General features: G+C 44.8%; 5 protein-coding genes across 8 annotated transcripts; 3 read left to right on the top strand and 2 right to left on the bottom strand.

Moving 5' to 3' along the window:
* Positions 1-490: 490 nt before the first annotated feature.
* LOC6590794 (serine protease inhibitor 42Dd) lies at positions 491-2,536 on the bottom strand. 2 transcript variants are annotated; one of them, XR_003408553.1, is made up of 5 exons: positions 2,445-2,536; positions 1,527-2,377; positions 1,331-1,472; positions 983-1,244; positions 491-679 (listed from the first exon to the last, which is right to left on the bottom strand). XR_003408553.1 is itself a non-coding variant. In XM_026987108.1 (4 exons), the coding sequence occupies exons 1-4, from the start codon at positions 2,458-2,460 to the stop codon at positions 1,126-1,128; spliced, it is 1,128 nt and encodes a 375-aa protein (XP_026842909.1). In that variant the 5' UTR covers positions 2,461-2,536; the 3' UTR covers positions 935-1,125. The 2 variants fall into 2 exon arrangements, 1 of the variants encoding a protein (XP_026842909.1); XM_026987108.1 differs by lacking the exon at positions 491-679 and having other exon boundaries at positions 935-1,244.
* Positions 2,537-2,593: 57 nt separating this feature from the next.
* On the bottom strand, positions 2,594-4,519 carry LOC6590793 (serine protease inhibitor 42Dd). 2 transcript variants are annotated; one of them, XM_002015501.2, is made up of 4 exons: positions 4,445-4,519; positions 3,079-3,954; positions 2,882-3,023; positions 2,594-2,807 (listed from the first exon to the last, which is right to left on the bottom strand). In XM_002015501.2, the coding sequence occupies exons 2-4, from the start codon at positions 3,952-3,954 to the stop codon at positions 2,611-2,613; spliced, it is 1,215 nt and encodes a 404-aa protein (XP_002015537.1). In that variant the 5' UTR covers positions 4,445-4,519; the 3' UTR covers positions 2,594-2,610. The 2 variants fall into 2 exon arrangements, with proteins under 2 accessions (XP_002015537.1, XP_026842908.1); XM_026987107.1 differs by lacking the exon at positions 4,445-4,519 and adding an exon at positions 4,016-4,075.
* On the top strand, positions 4,238-8,613 carry LOC6590792. The gene is made up of 8 exons (XM_002015500.2): positions 4,238-4,385; positions 4,799-5,680; positions 5,741-5,882; positions 5,936-6,074; positions 7,010-7,062; positions 7,126-8,093; positions 8,165-8,306; positions 8,435-8,613. Exons 2-8 carry the CDS (start codon positions 4,826-4,828, stop codon positions 8,611-8,613), a joined length of 2,478 nt encoding a protein of 825 aa, XP_002015536.2. The 5' UTR covers positions 4,238-4,385; positions 4,799-4,825.
* Positions 8,614-9,798: 1,185 nt separating this feature from the next.
* On the top strand, positions 9,799-12,629 carry LOC6590790 (nose resistant to fluoxetine protein 6). The gene is made up of 10 exons (XM_026986062.1): positions 9,799-10,005; positions 10,063-10,488; positions 10,552-10,692; positions 10,751-11,292; positions 11,353-11,432; positions 11,483-11,596; positions 11,654-11,994; positions 12,054-12,196; positions 12,251-12,365; positions 12,422-12,629. The coding sequence occupies exons 1-10, from the start codon at positions 9,918-9,920 to the stop codon at positions 12,490-12,492; spliced, it is 2,061 nt and encodes a 686-aa protein (XP_026841863.1). The 5' UTR covers positions 9,799-9,917; the 3' UTR covers positions 12,493-12,629.
* Positions 12,630-16,862: 4,233 nt separating this feature from the next.
* LOC6590789 (coronin-1C-A) lies at positions 16,863-26,234 on the top strand. Of its 2 annotated transcripts, none has more exons than XM_002015497.2 (7): positions 16,863-16,939; positions 21,227-21,517; positions 23,180-23,446; positions 23,506-23,919; positions 23,992-24,285; positions 24,895-25,080; positions 25,141-26,234. In XM_002015497.2, exons 2-7 carry the CDS (start codon positions 21,320-21,322, stop codon positions 25,402-25,404), a joined length of 1,623 nt encoding a protein of 540 aa, XP_002015533.1. In that variant the 5' UTR covers positions 16,863-16,939; positions 21,227-21,319; the 3' UTR covers positions 25,405-26,234. The 2 variants fall into 2 exon arrangements, with proteins under 2 accessions (XP_002015533.1, XP_026840971.1); XM_026985170.1 differs by having other exon boundaries at positions 16,864-16,939; positions 24,874-25,080.
* The last annotated feature ends 1,013 nt before the right edge of the window (positions 26,235-27,247 follow it).

Below are 27,247 nucleotides of genomic sequence, written 5' to 3'. Positions count from 1 at the left end.
TTTTCTCGTATCTTTGAAATTGTGTGGCATCCCCGTCCTTTTTAAATATACTTGTAACAGTGACATATCACAGAAGTCCGGATATAAAATGTCGTTGCTCTAGCTCTAGTAGTCGGACGGACGGAAAGACAGACAGGGCTCAATGGACTCGGCTATTGATGCTGATCAAGAATATATATACTTTGTGGGGTCGGAAACGATTCCTTCTGGACGTTACACACATCCATTTTAACCACAAATCTTTTATACCCCAATACTCATTTTGAGTATCGGGTATAACTAGTATGCACCGAAACTCCATAGTTTGTAAGGCAACACCGATATTAAACCTAAACAACCCCATATTAGCCCTTACCGATATTAACCCTAGCCGATCCCGATATTATACTGTGATAAGTCTTATGCGATACGATACTGCGATAAGAGGGATATCCATATTTGACGATCGACGAGAAATGAGAACAGAAGTGAAATAAGGAGATTAAGAAAATAAAACTAAAACCACCACAAATTGAACATTTATTTTGTTGGGAACCATTCCACCTCCAGAACTGCTCGAATCGTTGAGATCACCTTGGACCTCGGTCAAATTTGGTACTCCAATTCAGGTGGGCCGAAATAAGCACCCTCCCGCAAAAAATCCTCATTTGGGGGTTCGAAGCAACAAGTCAAAAAGGGCCTATTCGAGGTGAAAACTTTTATCAGTAGGAATTGATCATCGGGTATGAAAATAAATAAGAACCAGTATGTTGCAAAGGAAAATAAAATTTCCTAAAACATAACTAGCAGTCGGGGTTCCTTTCTCTCAATCTATGTTTTTTCCATCTCTCAAGATAAGTTGAAAAATTGAAAATTGAGAGGGAGCTCGCCATCTCTCATCAATTCTTACCTTTTAAGAGCAGAGATTCCAAAAGAGAGAGAGACAGAATACTAATTCCGACGATTAATTATATTTTTATATAAAATATATTGTATAAATTACCTAAATCATAAGTTCACATTTATACTGACTGAGTACCGGTTATAAAAGTAGAGTCGCTGCCCTTGCCGCGATCCCGCTTGTTGTTTATATGTTTTGATAATATTTTCGTTTAATTTGACATCCGTACACAGCATAACGATTACTCAGGGGCTGACCACATGACCCTGGAAGTAGATAGTTCTCTGATCCCGTATGACGAAAGCAAAGGGATGATCGAAGCTAAGCACCATGGTGAAGCTCGAGCGATTGGTGATCATTCCATCTGTGAATCACCAAATATATAAACATTTATGTACGTGAGTATAATCATAGACCCATAATCAGGTCTGATAAGCAAATCGCACGTACATGTGGCGGCAGAGGCCTCGACCCCCTCCTCGTTGACATCCAAAACCGCTTTGTGAACGAATTTGCTGATCTTTCCATTGGCCTTATCTGCCAATAGGCCGCTCAGATCGGAATCGTCGGTGAACAGCTCTCGGATTCCCAACTGCAAGGGTGAGGTTGAACGAGGCACATGTATAGTGGACTATTTTTCTTTTACCTTTTGGAGGGTTCCCTTAAGGTCTTCGCCGCACTCTATTTTGAACTTAGGCAACTTCACAACAGCCTCCATACAATGCATATGCCGAGAGAAGCCAGAGATTTTCTGCTCCATAGCTCTGAGGCCATCGCGTTCCTTGGGCAGGAACAGGAACATGGAAAGGTTGGAGTTCAGGTACGGGAGCTCGATCACTTGTGCCTGGAGATCGGTGAAGTAGCGGGCCTTAAAGTAACCCGTTTGAGACATCATCTGAACCGGAACCGTTTCTTCTCCCGTCACCCAGAAATTGCCCTCCTGAGTGTTACTGGCATCGAACTTTGACTGCCACTCACCCTTGAAGTAGATAGCATTCAGTAGCACTGCCATCACGTCGGGCTTGAGGCTGTTGGGCTCCAGAAGATTCAAGATCTTGCCATTCGTCTGTACCTGTACCCACTTGTTGATACTTTCTGTCGGATCCACCCCGCCGGCGACGCTAAACATCTGTGCATCAGCATGAAAGGCGTCACGAACCACCTGATTATACTCCTCCTTCAAACGGAAACGATCGTTGACATAAATGCGGTTTGCCAGCTTCAAGGTGGGACCATCCGCTCGTGGCTGGAAGAGGCCGTCGAGGACCTCGTTGTACTTGCTGGTCACCAGTTGCTTGTCCTCTGACGATAATTTCAGGTAGTTTTGCAGCTCTGTGGCGGTAGCGCCTGCAGCTCCCATGTAGACCAGACTAAGGATGGTATCGATGGCGAAGGGGGAGATGATGAGATTCTTGCTGGCATAATAATCTTTTGCCAGTATTTGGTAAATCTCCTCCGAGGCTTGGCAAGCCACAAAGGCTGCCAAGAGCGTAAGGCCTGCGGCGAGATGGGGATAGCGTGAACTTTAGACTCAGCCAGCTATTGATCTCAGCCTCCAACTTACACATGTAGAATATCATTTGATTGCCTCCAAAGAACTGTTCGCCGATGAGTGTGCCTATGAATAGAGCGGAGATTGCTCTGAGACGTGTTATACACGGCAGCTAGTAGAAGATTGCGGGCTCTGACTGCAGCTCAATTGAAACGATTGAGTGGGTTGTCAAATGATTTTATTTACTCTCTTGGCTGATATTAGCAGAAGTTGAAGTGTCCAGTGATGCAATGGACTCTCTCTTCAGATCACTGGGGGAGACGACGCGACCGGCGAAGAAGACCGCCTGGCTGCAGCGTATATAGAAAACGAATGGGTGGTCCACTTTGAACAGCTTCTTGCTCATGTTCAGACTCATCGGCACAATTTTCATGACTGCAAGGGGAAGCATGTAAGCATAAGCAATTAGCTGGAAACGTCATTGCCGGAATAGGGGAAAATCAACTCACATGTCGCGGCCGCAGCCTCAGACCCTGCCTCGTTGATGCTGATGTATCCGCGATGCTTGGCCGCCGAGATCTTCTGCCCCGTCTTTGTGGTGAAGAGTCCGTCCAGATTGGCCTCGTTGCCAAATACCTCCGATATCCCCAGCTACCGAAAAACATCAGATCAGTTCGGATCATCAGACGGGGCACGCTCTTCTCACCTGATTGAGTACGTCCTTGAGATCCACATCGAATTCGATGGTCAGCTTGGGCAAGGCTATATCGACATCATCCAAGGTCATGGCCCCCTCAATATCGGCCAGATCCACCGACTTCAATCGCTCCTCCAGATCTAGTATGCCGCACGTAGTGTCGGGCAAGATGATCAGCATGGAGATGTTCGAGTTCTCGTAGGGTAGCTGCACGGCCCGTGCTTGCAAGAGGGGCAGCTCGGCGTACTTGAACTTGTCCTCCTGGTACATCATGTCCACCTTAACGCTGTCTCGCAAATTCAAAAAGAAGTCGTCCTGTTGCGTGACCTCGGGAGTGAACGGCTTCTTCCATTTGCCCTTGAAGTACAGAGCGTTGATGAGCACCGCACTCGTGTCCTGGTCGACCGCATCGGCCTGCAGCAGCTCTCTGATTTTGTCTTCCGTCTGCTCCTTTACCCAGGAGTTGATCTGCCCCGTCACGGCCACGGCGTCGGAGAACTTTACAGGCTCTGCCTTGGACTTAAAGAAGTCCCAGGCAAACACATTGAACTCCGGTTGCAGTTCCAGTGTTTCGTTCACATACAAGCGGTTCAGAGACTTCAGAAGGGGTCCCCTATCGCCGTAGTGGCAGTTGGTTGTCCAGAACTCGCCAAAGGATCGGGCAATGTGCGCCTTGTCGCCCGGGCCCAGGTGCAGGCTCTTCCGCAACTCTTCGGCCGTCGATCCGGATGCCCCCATGAAGGCCAGCGTCAGACAGCTTTGTATGCAGGCCGGCGAGAAGACTGTGTTGACGCCTGGCTGGCTACTCTGCTGGAGAACATTCTTGGTGATGGCATCCACCAGTTCCCGAGAAAACTGATTTCTGCTATCCTCGGCCAGCGTCATCTGCAAGTACAAAAATATATTTTATCTCACTTTTTAAAATCAATTTGGTGTATTTTTTCACTTTCGAATGTCAATGAGCTTCTCAGCAATAGATGGATGGTTGTGGCACCGATAGTCGAAATCACCTTCAAATACTTTGAATTAATTTTTGTCCCATATAGCCAATATGATATCGTGATGTGAAATTGTCTCATGGGCGACATATGTGTGTACTACATATATAATATGATGATGAGTCGCCTCACTCGATAATAAAAAAACTTCGATTTTGCTTAGTGTTTGGAAACTTCTGTCAAATTGGAATCTGTTTTTAATTTGTTTGTGTCGATAACTGTCCGAGAGCTGTCCGATAATCCGCCAATTGCTGCTGGCAGGGAATGAAAGGCAGAAGTCGTGGACATCTGCTGATAAGAGTTGATTGGCTTCAGCAGGTGAGAATAACCGAGTCTCTGCGCCATGCCAGCGACGCTCTGATTGATTGTTTACTTACTTCTCGACGAGGAGATAGAAATATAATTAAATATTGGAAACGGAATCGAGCAGTGCAGCTCTCGGTGGTAGGTGTTCGGCTGGCGGTACGAAGCTGACTAACGCCCAGCGGTGTGGGTGTTTATCGTGACTCAGACCGGTACTCAGAGCGCACTGTGTCTCGATTAGATAAATTCCAAGAGTGGAAGCAAGTGCCTCAGCGCGAGAGAGAGAACATTAGGCTGATATTAATCAGAAGACGAGCGATTCAGGCTCTACTAGTATAGGCGATAGCTAGTCTGGGAAGAAAGCTGGGAGAAAGAGAGAAAGCTACAAAGAGATATTGGGAATGAGTAACCCATCCATTATATTCCAGCATAAGAAGTTGCTCCGATAAACAACGATGACAGACCCTAGTGCAACCAAGAACCTGGAGGAGTTCGGCTATGGCCTGCATGAGCAATTAAGCAATGCGAATCCCGGCAAGAATCTCATTTACTCGCCCCTGTCCATACAAATGTGTGCGGCAATGGTGCGCATGGGGGCAGAGGAGGGGACGGCCACAGCCCGGGAACTGGACGAGGGACTGCGGTTCAGTGCCAGCAATGTGGACAAAATAGCCGATGGCTTCGAGGCTGTATTCTCTGCCTTTCGGCAGTGCAAGGCTCTGAAGATGGCAAACAAGCTGTTCATCATGAAGGAGTGCAAGCCCAATCAGAGGTTTGCCAGTATTCTGGAGAAGAAGTATCACTCCAAGCCGAAGAGCATTGACTTCGGGAGCAGCTCAGCTGCGGAGACCATCAACAGTTGGGTGGAGGAGGAGACCAACAAGCTCATCAAGAATATTGTCAGTCCGGGCGCCCTGACCAACAGCACTCGCCTGGTCCTAGTCAATGCCATCTACTTTAAGGGCGTCTGGTCCATAAGGTTCGATGAGGAGGATACGCGCGAGGAGGAGTTTTTCCTGGAGAAGGGCAAACCCATCAAGGTGTCCATGATGAAGGTTGTGCACAAGTTTATGTATGCGGAACTGCCCAAACTGGGAGCAAGAGCCATCAAAATGTTATACACAGACTGCAACCTATCCATGATTATAATTTTGCCCAACGAAAGTACAGGTCTGAAGACTCTGGAGCAAAAGTTACCGACCACCTCCTTAAAGGCTATTACATCCGACATGTCCCTCATAAAAGTTGATGTCAAGATCCCTAAGTTTAGAGTCGAATTTGAGCAGGAGTTGTCCTCAGCCTTTAAGAAGGTTAGCGTGGCTAATCGTTTGTTGAAAAACAGTCGATGTAAAATCCTTGACGTTTCTTAGATGGGCATAAAGCGTATATTCAGCGACGAGGCCGAGCTGGGCCAGATTTTGGAGTCCCAGGAGGCCATCAAGGTCTCCCAGATATTACACAAAGCCTTCATAGATGTCAACGAGGTGGGAACGGAAGCGGCCGCCGCAACGGGTGAGTGCCCAAGGGAATTTCTACCGGACTAACACTTCCATTCCTCTCACTAGCTGCTGTTATGGTAATGCGAAGCCTGCCCGCCACCCCAGTGGATCGACCAAAGGCCTTTCACGCCAACAGACCCTTCTACTATACGATCTGTGATCGCAATCATGGCATCCTCTTTGTGGGAAGCGTGACGGCTGGGGTGTAACATAAATTATTATTCTATCATAAATTATTATTCTAAAATTAATTAAATAAGAATACAACTCGAATCTTTAAAGGTGCATAGAGTTACATATATTGTTTACGCGATAGTATTTTCGAAACAGTAAAAAAACAAACATTGGGGTTTGTTTTCTTATCAGCATTCTAGAAATATTTAAGCGGAGCTCGCTGTGTGCCAGAACCAGGCTTGGGCTGATAAGAGCACACTGGAGTCAGTATGAAACGTACATTTGTGGAAATAGGTTGATTAAATGCGCTAGAAAAGTACACCTTGGAGAATGCATAGACCTGTGGAATTAAATGGTAAGAGAGCTACGAGAGAAGAGAACAGTGCGCGTTGATTAAAGTTACAGAGCTAAGAGAACTAGCAGTGGATGTAAATATAAAGAGAAGAACCAGTTTATTTAGTTTTGGTGTGATGTCATAGGCATGATACAATTATGGAAGGGTGTGTACTCCCTCTTTTCTGGTCTTCGACGCCATGTTTGATGCGATTGAGAAGCAGTAAGGAATAGATGTGTTTTGTGGAGCTGTGAAATCAAAATTAAAAAATGACTTGTTTTATTATCACTATTATTAAATAATGTTAATTAATACACCAACTTGCATAATGTCCAAGAGAGCTTTCTGGGAATGCACCACCTTGTGTTAGTATACTTTGGATATATTCACATGCATATATTGGATGTGAGCGGCAAGAGAACCAATTGTTGTTGTGGTGTGGCCAGATATAAAAGCATAAAATCGATGAGCACTCGGAGAGCGCCATTCATTTGGAACCAAGAGCGTGCGGGCAGCGGACAAAAGAAAACAAAAGCAAACAAATCGAAAATAAAGAAGAGGGGCGGTACTGGAGAAAGCTCAAATCAACAGTTAGCGGACGCAGTAAATATTTCAGATAAAAGAGTCGTGTAAATCCCCATCGAGACGGCAAAACATAGTGGAATAGTGACGAACATTTGTGGAGGTGACTCATCGGTTCACAAAAATTACATAAATATTGTATACAAATCTTCATATGAAATCAAAGCTCATTCCACTCTTTCCCTTGCAGCTTGCTGGCTGCCCTCGCTGCTCTTCCTTACCATCACCCTTTCTCCGTTCGTCGAGCCGGTCCAGACCACCAGTGACGTCACGATGCCAGAAACCAAAGAAGTGGAATTCTCACGCCGGCTGGCCATCTTCTCCCTGAACGTGTACCAGAAGCTGTCGCTGCTGAAGCCTGGCGAGAACGTGGTCTTCTCCCCCTTCTCCATACAGACCTGCGCGGCCATGGCCCGCCTAGGAGCCGAGGGGGAGACGGCCGCGGAGCTGGACCGAGGCCTGGGACTGGTCTCGAGCGACGCTGCAAAGATAGCCCAGAGTTTCCACCAAGTGCTGGCCGCCTACGAGAAGAGCCAGATCCTGCACATAGCCAACAAGATCTTCGTGATGCAGGGATACCCGCTTCGCGAGGAGTTCAACCAGCTGCTCACCAAGGAGTTCCTCTCGGCAGCGCAGAGCGTAAACTTTGCCGAGAGCGCACAGGCTGCAGGCACCATCAACGCGTGGGTGGAGCAGAGTACCAATAATCTGATCAAGGACCTGGTGCCGTCTAGCGCCCTGGACGCCAACTCGCGCCTGGTCCTGGTCAATGCCATCCACTTCAAGGGCACCTGGGAGCACAAGTTCCCCCAGCACGCCACTCAGCAGGAGTTATTCCACCTGAACGAGGAGCATAGCACAAAGGTACCGATGATGAACTTGAAGAAGAAATTCCGCTATGCAGATCTGCCCGACCTGGGTGCCGCTGCCTTGGAATTGGGCTACGCGGACTCGGATTTGTCCATGCTGGTTGTTCTGCCCAATAGCAGGACTGGCCTGCCGGCGCTGGAGGAAAAACTACGGGGAACGCTGCTGTCGGTGATCACCCAGTCGCTGCAGAAGACCGAGGTGGTGGTCAAACTGCCCAAGTTCAGGGCAGAATTCCAGGTGGAGCTGTCAGAGGTATTCAAGCAGGTGGGAATCGAAATCTTTAATAGCAGCTTTCAAGCAGGTTCTAATGTCTGTTGTTCCCTCTCCCTCACCAGCTGGGCATGTCCAAGATGTTCGGCAACAATGCAGAATTCAACAAAATGCTTCAGAGTCCCGAACAGTTGAAGGTGTCGGCCATCATCCACAAAGCATTCATCGATGTTAACGAGGAGGGCACCGAGGCGGCAGCAGCAACTGGTGAGTGCTAATCCAATCCCATTTACATTCCATCATTGATCACCGAACTCGCATTCCATCCTTTGCATGCCTGTGTCGCACTTCTTCATCCGTGTCTCTTGTGTTGTCTTCTCGCATCTTCCCCACAGGCGCCGTGGTCCGAATGAAGCGCAGTATTGTATCATTAGCGGAACCCATTGAGTTCCATGCCGATCATCCATTCATCTATGCTCTGGTCCATCGAGCGGACCTTCCCCTGTTCTGGGGCTCTGTGGTGCGGCCCCAGGAGATGGCCTCTGAGTCCGGTGCAGCGCACAACGAGCTATGATAGAATCTCATTCAATGTGGAATCAATAAAGGCAGCTATTTTTAATGTAAAATTAAAAGTTCCTCGACCTTTGTTTGTGTCCGGGTTCCTTTTTTAGGGTTATGCATTGTTCAACTGGAAATTAGTGGAAAATTTAGGAAATAATATATTAATCAAATTCCATCTTTAGAATCATTCATTAACAAGCAACGACTACTGCCATTTTCCACTTATAATCGTGCGAGCCCCGACTTTCATTTTCTAACATCCCAACAAATGCAATACATTCAATCATGTGCGTCCTGTCTTTCTGCTCCATTTTCCAGGAATGGTAATGATGATGTGTTCGATGCCTATGTTCCAGCCGGAACCCATTCGATTCTATGCAGATCATCCATTTAACTATTACATTATCAACAAGGATTCGACCATTCTCTTTGCCGGCAAACAGACAAAGATCTAAACTGTGTACACACTCCATTGCTACTATAACCTAGTGGCCATTTAAGCATGCGAGTCCTGTGTTACTGCTCCATTTCCAGGTATTACAATGGTGATTAACTAGATTCACCAGACCCAGGCAGGCCCCAATCGCTTATATAATATATATCGATCATCCATTTAACTATCACATTAGTAATACATTACATTACACAAAAACAGACATTTCTGAAAAATTGTTAAAACTTTGAGCTGCTAACCCACCCACACCCATAAAATTTAATGCCATTCCGATACTACGAGACCCCACTGTCATATGCATCTACAGGTATGTTGATGATGCGTTCCCGGATTCCCAGGATCCAGCCAGATTCCAAACACTTTTATGCCGAGCATCCATTTAAATTTTACATCATAGACAAGGACCGAACAGTTCTCTTTGCTGGAAAATTTTTAAAACTTTAAATCTGATCTTCAGACCAAACTAAAACTTAAGACTGCACAAGATCAATGATCTTAAACATACACAAGCATTTTTACTATCTCAGCATGTAAGAGCACCGTTTTTAATAAAGCTTTGCCAAATATTAATCCAGTCCCTCGCAGATTCAATGGTACGTATGACACGTACTTTACGACATGAAGGCACTGAACTATCTGCTGGTACTTGGGCTACACTTAGCTTCAATGCTAAAATAATAAAATAAAGATAATCGCGCGACACTTAATAGTTGTTTTCGTCAACTCCAAGTAATTTATAGAAATACATTTGGGAGAGCTTACCCATGCATGAAAGATGAGCATGCAATCGGTGACTCTGTATCACCAATCGATCAAAGATTCCCAATAGTTGATCTTGGAGTGCTTAGTGGAACACACCCAAGATGCTCCGCTTGCTGCAGTCTATATTTGTTCTAGCCTCCCTCCGCCTAGGATGGGGACAGGCTATCGTTTCCTCTGACCAGTTCAATAGTAAGTGGCCGTTTACCGCCTTTATAGAAGGATAATCGAGGGAAGGATAATCCTCAGTGACTCTATACAAGCGGATGCCCGCCCTGTATCAGCTGGACGACTACGATCTCTGCCTGGAAAGCGACTCCCACACCTACTGCCTGGTCTATGCCGAGATCGTGCCAAATGCCAGCTCCACTCTGTGGGAGCAAATCGAAGGTCTCTCCCGTGATGTCAAGCATCGCTTTCGGCACGATCGGCTCTTCAGGGGTATCTGCCTGGAGCGCTGTCAGCTGGATCTTCAGCAGTTGTACGAGGGAGGGGTCCTGGATGAGGACCTGAGCTCCTACTATTCCAGAGTGCATGGACGATCTGCGCCAGAGCGCCTGCTCAACGATCCACTGGTCAATAGCTGTTTGAATCTGGAATTTAGCCAGAAATACTCCCTGCGTGTGCGCAGCCTCATCGAGTATTGCGTGAAGTCGGGCGAAAGCTTGCCGCACGGCAAGTATCTCACACTTGCACAGAGTTTCCAAAGTGGATTAACACTCACTGTTCTATTCGCAGATGTCCTCGATCTGACTGTTTACGCTCTTATAGCTGTAATCCTGCTGATCACTGTATTCTCTACCCTCTACGATTATCGTCTAAGCAAGCACGACTCCCAGGCGGGCAACCTCTTCTATCAGCAGTGCCCGCAGCATCGTAGTAGGTAGTGCCTTCACTGGAGGTGTGCATTCTCACTAGTATGGCTTCATCTTAATAGGGGAACAGCTGCTCACCTCCTTCTCGCTGGTGCGCAACTATTATCGCCTGACCCTGGCCCATGGCAGCGATTTTGCACGCGATATTCGATTCTTCGATGCCTTCCGAGTGATCGGAGTGTTTGTTGTGATCTTGGGCCACACGCTGATGGTTTTTATGACGGTGCAGATTGAGAATCCAGAGTTCTACGAGCAGTTCCTATTTCGATTCGAGACGTCGATCTTCCAGAACGGCAGCGTATTCATCCAGATCTTCTTTGTGATAAGCGGCTTTCTACTCTATGTGAACTTCACCGATCGGCAGCTGGTGCACCCAAAGTCGGGGATCCTGGAATGCATCGGAGTCTACTTTCGGGTGTTCTTCTACAGGTACTTTAGACTACTGCCCTCGCTCCTGGCTTTGATCCTGTTCAATGGCTCGTTCCTGGCCCGCCTGCAGAATGGACCCTTCTGGCGGCACCTGACGGAGGCCGAGCGAGTCTTCTGCCGCGAGAACTGGTGGAAGAATGTTTTCTTCGTGAATAACCATTTGCTGGAGGACAGTGTGGGTACTCTGTCACCTGAGCCTGTCCTGGAATATCTCATAAGACTGTTCTCCTTGCAGTGCTCCCATCAAACCTGGTACTTGGCGGCAGACATGCAGCTCTTTGAGCTCTTCCTGATCGTTATTATCATCGGAAAAAAGTATTAGAGCTTCAGTGGTATGATCTGCACACACTCAAGTGTCCTTTCAGGCATCCAATGCTGGTAAAACCCATCTACGTCATTCTCTTCTTGCTGGCCTTCGGTGTGCCTGCCTTGCTCACATACCTCCTGAAACTGGACGCCGTCTACCACCTGCGACCAGAGTAAGTTTTGTCGGTTCTCGTTTTGTGACCGTTTACAGTTTCATGTTATTCTTTTAGGACATATCGCTACTTGTACTTTCGACAATCGGACACCTTCTACCAGATATATCCGCCCTTTTACACCAATCTGGCCGGGTATCTGCTGGGCTTCGTATGCGGAACCCTCTACCTGAAGCAGCGCAACAATGCCGTTGTCTATCGGGGACAACGAAAGTACGAGCTGGGCCTGTGGCTGCTGGTTCCGGCTGCCTTGGCTCTGCTCCTCTCGGGCTATATATTCATAAGGCACGACTTTGAGAAGCCGTCACTGTGGCTGGCCCTCTATGCGGGCCTGTACAGGAATCTGTGGGTCCTGATCTGCGGGGGATTCGTTTACTTCATGTGCAGCAAAGTGGGAGGTGGGTGGTTGAGAGAAGCAAACCTATTCCACTAACTATCTCTCACTGATTGGTGGTAGGTATCGCCTATAGATTCTGCACCTTGCCAGTGTTCCGACCCCTGGCGCGGATCTCCTTCCAAGTCTTCCTCTGGCACATTGTCGTTCTGCGCGTCGTGGCCGGGTACTTCCGGCAGCCGGTCTACGTGACTAGTTTCTCCTTGGTTAGTGCATTTATTATTTAAATTAACCATTTGACAGAGATATTTGTTGTTTAGTTCGCCAATGTTGTGGTCGTGTTCGTTTTGACTCATGCGGTGGCGGCCTTTGTAGCACTGCTGTTGGAATACCCCTTGGTGGAGGTGGTAAAGTGCCTGTTTATGACTGACAGAGGTGTGTGGACATGGTGTTTTTTGATCCAAATTAAATTAACAGCAAAGCCATTTCAGGAACAAGTAAACCGCCAGCAAACAAAGCAGCAACAGAAATTCAAATGGAGTGCGCATCCACAGTTGCTTAGTGTGACCGCATGAACAGTTTCAGGGCTGCAGCATGGAAAATATGTTGGTAATAAAATTTCGTACAAATATTAGAAATTCTTGGTATTCGAAATAGGTAAAAAAAACAGCAGAAAGTCCTTAAACGTCCATGTTAAGAATTTATGCTAGAAAAAATTGAATTTTGAACCTTGATTGTGATTGTTCACTTGAAATAGAAACCTGATAGATTCCGTTATATCGCACAAAAATATCTATCGGACTTTTCATCACAATAATTTACCTACATTTCATACTTACTTACGTTTGAACCCGTTATCATTAGCAAGGTATACCCTTGGATACAAAATATTATAGAATTAAGGAAACTTTTGCCATCTCTGCAATGTTTGCAGAAACTAGTCAGTCTCTGCTTTAATTTAGCATTTTCTGGTCAACTCACAGAGACCAAGAACGGGTATTATAATGAAGACATATACATATACAGGGCACTAATCAATTGCATGAAAAGGTAAAAAACAATTCAATATGAGAGAGGTTATTATTAATTACTTTTAAAATCAGCTAGGAAAACAGAAAGGAAATAAGGTATAAATATGTCCATACCCGCAGTTGGTAGCAAGTGTTCAAAAGACGAAACATTTCATGCTCACTTACGTTTTATTGTTGGACTTTATCTGCCTAAGCCGTATTTCAGACACAATCCCATAAGGATTACTTAAACTTGATTCATCAATATAGTTAAATTTTGTGTTCATGACTGAGGCTCCAAGCTTGCTAGTATGAAATGAAATGAAATGATTTCCTTACATGGACAGAGAACGATTAACTCATTGCCCACCAGTGGGTATTAAAACAATCTCCACAAAAATTATGAATCTTGAAAAATTTTATCTTCACGATTGTACGATTCCTTGTTGGTAAAGAGTAGGATGGATTTACAAGAAGAATTGAAAAACAGTAATATTTTCCGCGGTGTAACTCAGTTATGCACCTGAACTAAAGGGGGTTATGTAGGTTAAGTGGCCTAAGTGATTTTTTATCGGTATTTTTTAAAAATTAGAAGGTATCTTTTGGTATATTGAGGGGAAGACCGTATATTTTAGTGCACTGGTCTGCAGGGTGACCGTTTACGGTATTCTTCATACTATTCGGTATTTTTTGATGCGATGGTATATTTACGGTATATCGGTATATTTTGTCAATCTACTAAATTTTATTTTCAACGGTATAGAAGTTTTCAGAATAGGCCAGTCCAGTATAAAATTGATTCACTAATCGGATAAAATTATGGCTAGATCAAAATCAAGGAATTTGTCGTATTATTTGAATCGGTAATAACCGATTGACGACAGTGAGTCCCATTCCACACTCTGGCATACCCTTGGGGATATGGATATTATAGAATTGAGAAAATGTTTGTCATCCCATGCTCCAATTAATGCAAAAAAAATGAAGTCTGTTTTAAATATTACATCGATATTTTGCAGTTTATTGTATTCTTACAGAGACCAAGAATAGGTATCAGGGTTGAGATATATATATAAGATACTAATCATATGCATGAATATTTCAAAAACATATCAATTATAGAAAATGTGTTTATTAGTTACGTTTCTTCCAAGCAGAAGTTACAGCAATCAGGGAGGTTCTATACTGCCTTCAAACGGTCACTGCCACGGCAACCCAGCTAAACATCTATAGCGACAGCCAAGCTGCGATCAGTCACCTAATGCGATTTCTTCGAACTCGGCCACCGTGGCAAACTGCCGCAAATGTCTTCACGATATGGCTCAGCAATTTGCTATCAGCCTTATATAACAACTGTATAGCGGACGAGCTGGCCAGATCTGGTACTACAACCCCGCTTTTACAAAATATTTGTATATTTGTATGCCTATGGCAACCTGTAAGCATATCATAAAGGAGCAATACAAGCGAATGGCAGACGTTAAGTGGTTATCATGGCTTCTTATCATAGATAAGAAGCGCACCTCTGAGATCTGAAAACTAGGCAGAAAAGGTGTAGCGCAGTCATACGTTCCCTTACAGGACATTGACTAATAGGCACCCACGCTTACAGGTAGCCCCACATAATGATTTCTGCCGTAGTTGCAGAGACGAGGAGGAGACAGAACATCTGTTCTGCTCCTGTCCAGCTTTCAGAAGAAGAAGGCTACAACACTTAGGCTCTGCCTTTCTAACCGACATGTCGGAGATGTCTACACTATGTCCCAGAAAGATCGCTAACTTTATAAGAGCATCTGGCTGGAACAACTGCTGACATGAAGTCTCACTTTGCAGGAAAGGAATGATCCCAAGCGGTATCCCAATGGGCCGACACCAGACTAAATGTGGCGGGCTCCGAGCGAGCCTGGAACCGCCTCTACCTAACCTAACCTAGTTACGTTTTATCTTCATATTAAATTAACTAAATAGGGTATACAAACGCCCATACTACGGCTTACACGCAACATTGCGACTGTGTTTTTTTGTTGAACTTTTTCGTTTAAACCTTTTTTTACAATAATAACAAGGAGTAAAAACTAGCCATTCTTGTAGAAAATTTATTCATCAATGGGATAAAATTATGTGGCAGAATTAAGGATTTTAGCTAGCCAGAATTCTTCAACGGAATTTCTAAATTGAGCAATGTGAACGACTATCCTCTTTTGTTTTTTTGATTTTACCTATTTCGCTAAAACCTCCAATAAAAGCAAGTACTTAGCCAGTATAAGCCAGTTAAGTAAAAAATTGATTCATTAATCGAATATATTTATGTGGGCATGGCTAAATGTTCTATATAGCTAATAATATTCGACGGAATATCAAAATTCAACAATAGTAACGACTAATCCTCTTTCGTTGTTTTTGTTTGCCCATTTTCGCTAAAACCTCTGTTTACGCAAAATGCAATAAAAGCAAGTGTTTAAAATAAACCAGTCAATTAGAAAATAGATTCACTAATCGGATAAAATTATGTGGGCATGGCTATATGTTCTAAAAGCTAGTAATATTCTACGGAATATCAAAATTGAACAATAGTAACGACTAATCCTCTTTCGTTGTTTTTGTTTGCCCATTTTCGCTGAAACCTCTGTTTACGCAAAATGCAATAAAAGCAAGTGTTTAAAATAAACCAGTCAATTAGAAAATAGATTCACTAATCGGATAAAATTATGTGGGCATGGCTAAATGTTCTAAAAGCTAGTAATATTCCACGGAATATCAAAATTGAACAATAGTAACGACTAATCCTCTTTCGTTGTTTTTGTTTGCCCATTTTCGCTGAAACCTCTGTTTACGCAAAATGCAATAAAAGCAAGTGTTTAAAATAAACCAGTCAATTAGAAAATAGATTCACTAATCGGATAAAATTATGTGGGCATGGCTAAATGTTCTAAAAGCTAGTAATATTCCACGGAATATCAAAATTGAACAATAGTAACGACTAATCCTCTTTCGTTGTTTTTGTTTGCCCATTTTCGCTGAAACCTCTGTTTACGCAAAATGCAATAAAAGCAAGTGTTTAAAATAAACCAGTCAATTAGAAAATAGATTCACTAATCGGATAAAATTATGTGGGCATGGCTAAATGTTCTAAAAGCTAGTAATATTCCACGGAATATCAAAATTGAACAATAGTAACGACTAATCCTCTTTCGTTGTTTTTGTTTGCCCATTTTCGCTGAAACCTCTGTTTACGCAAAATGCAATAAAAGCAAGTGTTTAAAATAAACCAGTCAATTAGAAAATAGATTCACTAATCGGATAAAATTATGTGGGCATGGCTATATGTTCTAAAAGCTAGTAATATTCCACGGAATATCAAAATTGAACAATAGTAACGACTAATCCTCTTTCGTTGTTTTTGTTTGCCCATTTTCGCTGAAACCTCTGTTTACGCAAAATGCAATAAAAGCAAGTGTTTAAAATAAACCAGTCAATTAGAAAATAGATTCACTAATCGGATAAAATTATGTGGGCATGGCTAAATGTTCTAAAAGCTAGTAATATTCCACGGAATATCAAAATTGAACAATAGTAACGACTAATCCTCTTTCGTTGTTTTTGTTTGCCCATTTTCGCTGAAACCTCTGTTTACGCAAAATGCAATAAAAGCAAGTGTTTAAAATAAACCAGTCAATTAGAAAATAGATTCACTAATCGGATAAAATTATGTGGGCATGGCTATATGTTCTAAATAGCCAGTAATATTCCACGGAACATCAAAAACGAGGAATATGTATAATAGAACTAGTATTCGTCAGTGTATCTACGGTATATTTTTAAAGTGAGACGGTACATTTTGGTATATTTCAGAGGGTCGGACGGTAATTTTAACGATAAATCCGCGGTCACACTGCTGGTCGGCGCATTGAAAAGTCTTCAGCTAGCTGTTCAATTCAAAATTGTTTTTGAAAGTCCGAAATTGCTGTGGGAAACCTATTTGCAAATCGCTGGCAAAAGGTAAATCTCCAGATGAGTGATAGTGCGAGTGATGGTATTTTGGTTTCTTGCGGCGACTTTGGACTGGCTAGTGTGGCAGCAGAATTAAATGTCAAGTGAAATGAATCACGGCGGCTATTTAGAGGCAACTTGTAGAGTGGCAACTGAAGAACTGTGTGATTTATCTGACCAGAAAGCGGCCCAATCAATTGAATACTTCAGCAATAAACGCGCGTATCACAAAATCATTAAAAATCACGGTAAAAATATAAGTGCGACTACTGCGGCAGTGTGCGTGCGTGTTTCTTTTGCGAGCGGAGAGCGCAGTGCATGTGAAGAGTGCAGCTATAAAAATTTTACTACTTCTCTCCCACTCTCGCACGGTGTTATATGAGTCCAACACCCAAAAAAGGGAATAAAGAGAAGCAGCGTCTTTGGACGCGCCGCCGCAGCAGCAGAAACAGAGATAGCGACGTATGCCGAAAAATGTGCAAAAAAGAAAAGGAAATCAAACAAATCGGAAAGCAAGCAAGCAGCAGCCGAATTTGTTTCTTCGCACTTTACTGTATTAATTGTTTTTTCTGCTTTGACTGTAATTTGTGTTAGTTTTCCGGCTAATGTTCGGCTTGTTTATGCCCAGAGAGTGATTAGTGAGAGATGAGAGAGAAAGAGCCAGAGAGGGACTGTGACTGAATCGGATGAGCGGGAAAGGAAAGGGGATAGAGAGAATGTGCCCATTGTTGCTTGCTGAAGCAACAAGTTACACCAGAGGGGATCGAAGAGAATGTGGCAGCGTTTTGAAGTGCGTGATGTGGGCGCCAACTTGAGACGATAATTTAAAATTTGAAATATTTGTAGCAAACGGAGCCGCGTTTGTGGCTCCAAGTTGATCAAAGCGTAGAATATCACACACAGCATGTGTCTGTTCTGGACGCATGGGAGTGTGTGAAGCAAGTGTGAAAAATGGGCGACCTCCAGCGGTGGCGGCGGAGGCAACGGTGTCGTCGCGACTGCGTCTTAGAAAGTGCGAGCTAGCATACGCCCCCACGCACAGTTATTTCTGTTTTTGTGGCTGTTGTCTCTGTTGCTCTTGGGCGCGATTCCAACACCAATTAGTGACAAAATATTGTATGAAAGACGCACTGGCATCAAACACACACACAATTTACGTTTATCGCTGTTTTAGATGGCGATCTCCCTCTCTTCGCCTCTGAACAGCTGTTATTGCTTATTGCAGTTATCAGCTGAGGCAAGCTGCATATCGCAATACAAGCAAATGCATAAACGCATTCCCAGACACACACACTGCGATACAGAGAGAGAAAGAGAGAGAGAGAGAGAGAAATATGCAAATTAAGCGACAGTGTTCAAAAAAGCGACCAAACAAACGGCCTGCCGCCCAGTCTGACTAAGCAGAAAATAGCAACAAGTAGACAAAACGGTGGGGAAGAAGCAGAGGCTGAATCGCTGTGCAATTAAGACAGCAGCAACAAAAACAAGCGGCAGCCGCCACTCATGTGGCAGGGGAAGACAGATCACGGGCGGTGTCGGGCGGGGTGCATATGCAAGTAGTTAATTTTAGCAACAGAGTTCCACTTTCACTCAAACAGCAGAGGCAACGGCAATGGACGCGGCGACGACGACGGCGACGGCGACACCCACCAAGCCGACACTTGCGCGGTTTTTGTCAAAATTTCAAGTTAATCTCCAGTCAAACACAAAGTTCATAGAGGGGCCAAACAAACAGTTGATGAACCTTAAACGAATATCCAATGACGTTGCCCCAGTGCATCAATGACATCATCGGCAGCGAAAGTTTTCAATGCAGCTGACAGCCGATAAGCAATGTGGTCTCCTCCTCCCCACTTATCGGACATCAGTGGGGGTTAGTCGAATGACTCATGGATGGATGGATGGATGCATGAAGGCATGCTGCATGCCTCAGTGTTGCAAGTACATGCCATGGTGACACCTTCGCCATTGTGAGCTTATTAGATGCCATGCTGCCGCATTCACAATGGAACACTGTAACGGGGCCTCCATTGGCACAATTGGAGCATTCGAAGCATACTCCCTCCTCTATCGCTTGAACTTTATTTCACTTTACTTTGTATATTTGCGCTCACATTCGACAGCATTGCATTTGTAGCGGCTGCTGGAAATTACTACGCTTAATTGACTGCACCGCCGAGTCATCTGCGCTCTCTTTCTATCCCTGCAACCTCTCTCCCGCTGAGAGGGCACCGGGTGCTTTAGTCACGCCGCCAAGCAGCAGCGACACGACCACATTTGTTAGCAATTAGAATTGTCCGGTGAACAAAGCGCCAAGATTTGCAATCAAGCATTAAGTCGATTTGTGGCCAGTGCCGCTCGAGAGATCGGGAACTAGGGAGCCCGTTTGCCCGCTGGACCAAAACAGCAATCAGATGGAGGCATGGGGCATGGCATGTCCCAAAGGCAACATCATCATCAAATGATAAACTGCCTATGCTGACAGTGTGTGTTAAGAGTCGGTCGTCTTTGGTCCGATTGTCTTTGGAAAGAGATCGGATCTAGCTGGAAAGAGCTCCTTAGAGCTGTTCCCCCACCATCAGACTTTTTCCACCCACTGTAATGAATTTCTGTTTAATCTGACATTGAGCACTCAATCGCACCACCCGCATGGCGAGACTCCTATACAATTCTTTATACGATATTTACATGCATGCATATATGTATGGATACGATTATAAGTATTAGTATCAACTTCCGTTATGTGGAGGACCATTATCACTGCAGGGCTTCTGTTTAAACTTTAAAGCAAAGGCAAACGCAAGTGCAAGTGTGAGGATCCGATGATACGGCCACATTTTTGGCATTTGGAAATCTTAAATGAAAATGCAATGGGGTTTGCCGCTCCGGAGCGGGAAGGGAGGAGGAGGATTGGGGCGAGGTTGGTAGCTCAGGCATGGCAAGTGCTAGCAATGCCAACGAAATGAATAAACACATCAAATGCGACTTACATCGCTTCGTTGTGTGAATGTTTCTATATGAAAATAAAATAAAATTTCGCCCGAAGATGATTTAATTTTCTATTAATAAGTTTGACCTTCAGCCAACAATTTTTCCCGCCTGCAAGCGAAGGTGTTCGGCATATAAACACATAAATATCCGATACATGCCAAATAGATATAGATATAGATATTTGGCTATATACACATGCTGTGCTCATTTTGGAGAATTTTCCAATTGGTCTCAAACATTTCAAAGCTGCTATAGACGTGCTGAATCACTTGAAAATTATCTTTGCTGTATTTAGGCAACTCCTAGCTGATATTTCTTTATCAGCAGAGAGACCGCCGCGATAGGAGCCGCCTCTCAAACACTGGAGCGTGAGCTGGCCAACACCCCAGAACAGATACAGATACGGATACCGAAACAGCCAAGGGCTAACCTTGTAGCCCGAAATACACATATGCTTTGAGGGCTCTTTTCGGTTTTCGGTTTTTTGGTATTTTAGCGGGTCAATGACAAACTTTTGTGGCTGTGGCCGAGTAATAAATATGAAGCAAAACAAAGCATAAAAGTAAAACAATTTTGCGCCACTTTTTCTGATTAAGAACGAAAGCTGGTCGGAACGGAGACAGGGAGAGGACAGAAGTTAGCCCAACCCAGAAATGTATACAAGCGAATTCCGGGGCTATCTAGAAGTCTCTTTCGGAGTGTTAGAGTTTTGTCAGTTTGGGGGCTTGAGGGTTTGTGCCATAATTCACGTGTTGGCAGGCGATTCATTATGGTTATATTTCAGCATTATGATGTCATATAAAAAGGGGTTCCGAGTTCCGAGAGGTTGTTCTCTGACTAAACTGATAATTCGACACGTTTCGGCTTGGCTGGTTGCTCACTGACGAGAGTGGCGCCTTTGCGGCAGGTGTCGGGTGAAAGCGTTGTTCTAGGCGTCCCCTTTATCCAATTTCCGGTTCGAGTCGCAAAAATTGATACTATTGTAGCTGATGCTATAACCGACTTCGATGCAACAATAGTTGGTAATCTTCGAATGGGAAAGCTTATTGATTTTCGCAACAAGCAAGCAGGCAAGGCATTAGCATATGCAAATTTATAAAACAAATCGTGGCTCTGCGAAACGCGGAGAAAGAAAACGCGTTAAACACATCGGCACACTACACACTCGAGCGCAGCTAATGATCGTTTATGCGCCGCTCGAAATTCAGATTTCGCTTAGTTCTCGCTATCCCCCTCGAAGTAGTATGCCCAGACCGAGAGAGAGGGAAAGAGAGAGAGAGTTAAATACATTTTCTCTTCTTGCAGAGCTTTAAGCGCAGAGAAACTCAACCGACTGACCATTGACCTGCCGCCAACCCGAGCGAACCCCAAGAGAGCCGACTCCAGCACAGCCCCAAGATGTCATTTCGGGTGGTACGCAGTTCAAAATTTCGCCACGTCTATGGCCAGGCCCTGAAGCGGGAGCAGTGCTACGACAACATACGCGTCTCCAAGTCCAGCTGGGACTCCACATTCTGCGCCGTCAATCCAAAGTTCCTGGCCATCATTGTGGAGTCGGCGGGCGGTGGTGCCTTTATCGTCTTGCCACACAATAAAGTGAGTATGCACAGCCAGCCCCAGCCCCAGCCACAGCCCCAGCCCTCTAGCGTCTGTATAGGAAAGCCCTATTATAGATGCAGTTGTCTGGCGGTTTGTTCCTCTGCTTATAAAAATATTCACTCGGCGTAGCCTCTGGCCGAGTACGTATTTTTAAATCGGACAATGGCCAACTATTTATAGGGTACTTTTTTGGCATAAAGTTTGTAGCCATTTGAGGACTGGACTGGCGACTCGCGAGTGACGTCGATGGATTTCGCCTGATTCCCTCCGATTCGATTCGGATGCTCGGATGGATACTCCCATATGTATTTATAGTTATGAATTCTGCGGATGAGTCTGTCCCTCTTTTTCTCTCTCTGTCTCTCTCTTGAGTCTCTCGCAGTTCTTTTGGTTGGCGCACTTTTGTAATTTGGCCCAGAGCCAACATGACAAACCAAATTGTCTAATTTTACCAGCAAAAGATAGAGAGAGCGAGAGATAGAGAGAGAGAGAGAGAGAGAGAGAATACGCAACAGAGACAGAGAAACCACAAATGATATTTGGGAAAATGTTTGCATTGCAACACACTCTGCTGGTGGGAATTATTTGGCCATAAAGTACATATTATTCTTATGATTTCTAGTCAGTTTCGTTTTCACTCTTCAATAATCGATTCCAAATCGAGCCACATACGCATCCGTACAGCTGTCGTCTCTCGCTGTCGCTGTCCCTGTCCAAATGGATGCGTGGGCAGCACAGTTCCACTAGCCACTACTTGCCACCTCAGCCACGATGATCCATTGCCGCATTTGGTCAAAACGCATTTGTAGGCAGTGGCCTCCGGCGGGCGCTGTTCTAATTGGAACAAATTTGTATGCAAAATGTGCGGCGAACATCTACGAAAGTTTTTGGTTTCAGCTTGCTGCCGTTTTTTTAAGCGTCGATTTCTATGTAGAGCGGCTTTCACACGCTCTATTTTACATATTTTATGAGTACTCGATTTGGCTTGGCCGGAAAGCGAGACGACAATGAACGGACGAGTGAGGCCTGTCAAGTAGTCAAGGCTCTCATGTGGCAAGGGATTCTCTAGGATATATGTTTTAGTATCAGGAATCGTAAAGACTCTAATTTGTGTAGCCACAATTATGAAATTAAAATGAACTTCTGAGAATTCAAGTATTCGGCATGCGACCTTTAAGGACATATGATATACCAATAAAGATCACAGATATTTATCACTTTTCTATGAATTCAATTTGAATTATTTTGAAAAATGATTGTATTTGCAATTTGTATTATACAAATAAAATATTATAATTATAAACAGTCTATTTGGCGCGAGGTATAATAACATTATCTACCCTGTTCGCCGTATTCCCTCAACATCTTCTCTTCTATAAGGCGACCATTTCCCTTGCTTGCCGCCAAGGGGCAGCCAGCATGAAGTTCGCGAATTACGAAATGCTTTGGAGTGCGTCGGAGATTAGCGCATTTAGCAGTTTAGCAGAAATGAATGCAGCCTGCTATGGAGTCAGCTATAAATAATGATCCGGAAACTAGGCCAATGGGTCGTGGGGGGAGATGTCGGTTGATGTCGTCAGAGTCTGGCGATGACGCCATACAAATTAATAATTAAATTTGGCAAAGCGTTCCAATGGCAATTTCGTGGACTGCTTTTAGGTTGGACGCATTGCCGCCGATCATCCGCTGGTGGGCGGACACAAGGGACCTGTGCTGGACATTGCATGGTGCCCTCATAACGATAATGTGATCGCCTCCGGGTCTGAGGATTGTGTGGTGAAGGTCTGGCAGATTCCCGATGGGGGACTGTCGCGCACCCTCACCGAGCCCGTCGTCGATCTGGTGTTCCATCAGCGTCGCGTAGGTCTGGTTCTGTGGCATCCATCGGCACTCAACGTTCTACTCACCGCCGGCTCGGATAATCAGGTGAGCATCTATAAATACATCCCTCTGGGCATAGCTCACTGATAAATTGATCTCTTTAGGTTGTCATCTGGAATGTGGGGACTGGCGAGATCCTCGTCCACATCGACTCGCATCCGGACATCGTGTACAGCGCCTGCTTCAACTGGGACGGCTCTAAGCTGGTCACCACCTGCAAGGACAAGAAGATCCGCATCTACGACCCGCGCACCGCCGAACTGGAAAGTGAGGCCATGTGTCACGAGGGCTCAAAGGCGACGCGCGCAATCTTCTTGCGCCACGGCCTCATCTTCACCACCGGCTTCAACCGGAGCTCGGAGCGTCAGTATTCGCTCAGAGCCCCAGACGCCCTGAACGAGCCTATTGTCATGGTCGAGCTTGATACGTCCAACGGCATAATGTTCCCGCTATACGACGCAGACACGAATATGATTTATCTTTGCGGCAAGGGCGACTCAGTCATTAGGTACTTCGAGGTGGGTGAACGGAAGCGATCGCACGTATAGAGGAACCTACCACTCATACTCTCTTCAACCCTACATCCGCAGGTTACGCCAGAGCCCCCGTTCGTTCATTACATCAACACATTTCAGACGACAGAGCCACAACGAGGCATTGGCCTGATGCCAAAGCGCGGCTGTGACGTGACCACCTGTGAGGTGGCCAAGTTTTATCGTATGAACAACAACGGCCTCTGTCAGGTTATCTCAATGACCGTGCCCCGAAAGTCTGACCTGTTTCAGGAGGATCTCTATCCCGACACGCTGGCGGAGGACGCCGCCACTACGGCCGAGGAGTGGATAGACGGCAAGGACGCAGATCCCCTCACATTCTCGCTCAAAGTAAGTGGTCATTGCGACCCTCCTGCACCTGCACGTTCTGCCTACCTATCGTTGGGAATACAGCGCTCACTGCTGAGTCCAGGAAAGCCTTGGCCTCTCTGCCAGCTGATCCGCCCGCATACAGAGTGTACAGGTCATCGGATTTGTAAGAACCAGCATGCGTGCTCTCGGGGCTCACACACAGGCGGCAATGCGGCTCGAAGTTGTTAAGGCAGCCGCTGCCTCTGTGTCGTTGCCCTATGAAAAAGTATTCCAACGGCTTGTTCTAGTTGCCTTATTGCGCTGCTCTGCCCGTCATTGGCTACCAGATTGTCCTGCCTTCGCCTGCTTGCTTTCTCCGATTTCTGAGTTATATTCGTTTGTGTCTCGTCTTCCCAGCTACAGCCAGCCACAGTCACAGACCCCACCCACAGCATACAGCACACAGCACACGAATCCACCATTTAACAGACCGCTCTCAAACAGAACTTTTGTACTTCTCTTGGCTTACACTCGCCCTTAATACGCATGCCGCGTGGCGCTTGTTGTTGTGTTCATTGTTCCTTGTTGTATTCCGAAACGAACAGATATTCTAATAAACCTAATCAGGATCGCGTCTCTATTGTACAGGGTGGCTACGTTTCCTCATCGGCCAGCAAGTCTCTGTCGGTCAACAAGAAGGCCAACATTCTCAACAAGCCCAGGGGCGGCGGTGGCAGTTCCGGAGCTGCTAGCAGCAGTCTGAGCATCGGCTATAACGCAGCTGCGAACAACAATGATGCCAGTGAGGGTGGACCCCCGGCAGCGGTTTTGTCGGTAAGTACTTGGACTCGGGGGCGAGATTTTCCCACTAATCAATGGCTTGAACCCTTACAGGAAAAGGATCTGCGAAGCATCCAGGATGAGATACGGAAACTCAAGGCGATCATCGTGAAGCAGGAGAACCGCATTCGCGCCTTGGAGGCAAAGGCCAATGCAGGCAATGGCGATGAGACGGATGCGCGCAACAAGAACGGCAGTGGAAGCGGCCCCTCGGCGCCAGCGTCCGCGGCAGCATCCGCCTCTGACAGCAAAGCCAGCGAAAGTGCCAAAGACCATGCGTCCACGTCCACAGGAGCAACGCCACAGGATGAGGACTAGAACTGGGGAGGGGACTGGGTCTGGGTCTGGCTCTGAGACTGGGAAGGTAGTGCAGGTCGAGGTAGATAGAGATGTTCGGAGAGACAGAGAACTGCTTGTAGAAGCTCGTCGTTATCGCTTAAATTTCTCTAATGCAAAATTATGGTTACGTTGTACACGCAGATGGAGGAGAAGAATAGTTATTGTCGTCTATTATGATTTTGATTTCGATTATTTATTTTATATAATTTAATATTAGGTCATTGAGCGAGCGAAATCAGTTGAGTGTGAACCGAAACAAAAAACAAAAAACTAAAACAGCAAGCAAAGCTAAACGCTAAACGTATATAACATAACATAACAAAACATCCTGCCAAAAATATATAAAGAACCTAACGAACTACCTACAAATTGCGCCCGAAACCAAGCAGAGAGGGCAGCAATTGTGAAACTGTTGTAAATTTTACAAAGGCAAAGCATAGACTTAACCGCAATCATCTAAAAGCTAACCTCTACCTATCAGATATTTACAAAATCTTTATATAAATAGCTTCATCTTTGTACCACCCGCCACGGGAGATATTCATGACAATAGCCTATCATAGAATCGAAGCGATCCATCCTAGCTGGTGCCCCGCCACTCGATCGTCCGCCTTCGCCAGTAAATTGTCGTGTAAAACATTACGAATTTAGTGAGCGAAAGGATTGGGGATTGAGCAGCATCAGACATGATTCGCTTTTGATGTCAGTAATTCTCGTTTTAACTTAAAAATAAGCTGTATTTTTGAAATAATTTGAAATTGTAATAATAAAGCAACAAAGTGAATATAAGAAACCAACGAAAAACCCAATCTAAGAAGCCTTCTTTTAATTTCTGTTTTATTTTTGTTAAACAAACAATGTTTTCCGCTACAAAGATAGCGAGCGCAAGCATCTGTAAATTCCTACCGATTTTGTAACAAAACATTGAATTGTATAATGCAGACTATATACAAATATATATAATGTACTCTATATACAAATTATTTACAATTTGATACGGAATAAAACAATATACAAACCATGACAGAACAATCCTTTGGCACTTTTTTGCTTTTCAATAAGTTCTGGGTCAGGAAATTTGATAATTATCCTCTTTTAATTGCTCAAAATATGATGCAGGTCGTGCACTATACAGATGTCAGGACTTTGTCTTTGTCCGTTTTGTCCATTGAATATGCAAATGCATTTAATTTCTGCCTAAACAGGCTTTTGAGCATCATTTACATACACATGTGTTAATAGTTATAATGTTGGTTCAGAAACCAAAAAATGCAATTAAAATCTGTATGGAAATGATTCTGACATTTTAATTAAACACAACCTAATGTGTGTGTGTGTGTGTGTGTGTGTGTGTGTGTGTGTGTGTGTGGGGGAGGTATTATAATGGAGTGTTCTCCGAAACCGAGTATTTAATTTAATTAAAACAGCGTTTGTTATGCAATTTGACTTAATGAAAGTTTTGATAATGGGGAAAAGGTATTTTGTTGACTAGGGAACATAGCAGATAACAGAGCTCGAGAGATTGCGCAGTTGAGAGAGCGAAATGCATATGCATAACCGTACCATACCAATGCCGGTATCACGTTAACAGAGAAACTAACAGAGAGAGAGAGGGAGAGCTACAGAGCTACAGAGCGGGAGAGCACTCGAGCTGATGACAATATTAGAAATTTACAGCTTACTTTATGGTGCTATTACCTGCATTGTAGCCTGCGTTTAGGGGGCCAGACCCAGCAGATCGTGATATTCTACCGTTAAAAATCAAGACCTTAATTTACATCCGCCCCCTTATGGCTCGTATTATCCCTCCAAGTGCCTTTCA

This window comes from Drosophila persimilis, unplaced genomic scaffold, assembly GCF_003286085.1.
Source record: "Drosophila persimilis strain 14011-0111.01,24,50 unplaced genomic scaffold, DperRS2 tig00000002-arrow-pilon, whole genome shotgun sequence".
Classification (NCBI taxonomy): Eukaryota; Metazoa; Arthropoda; class Insecta; order Diptera; family Drosophilidae; genus Drosophila; species Drosophila persimilis.
Note: the sequence above shows the minus strand (reverse complement) of the source record. Positions and strands in the feature narration are given on the sequence as shown.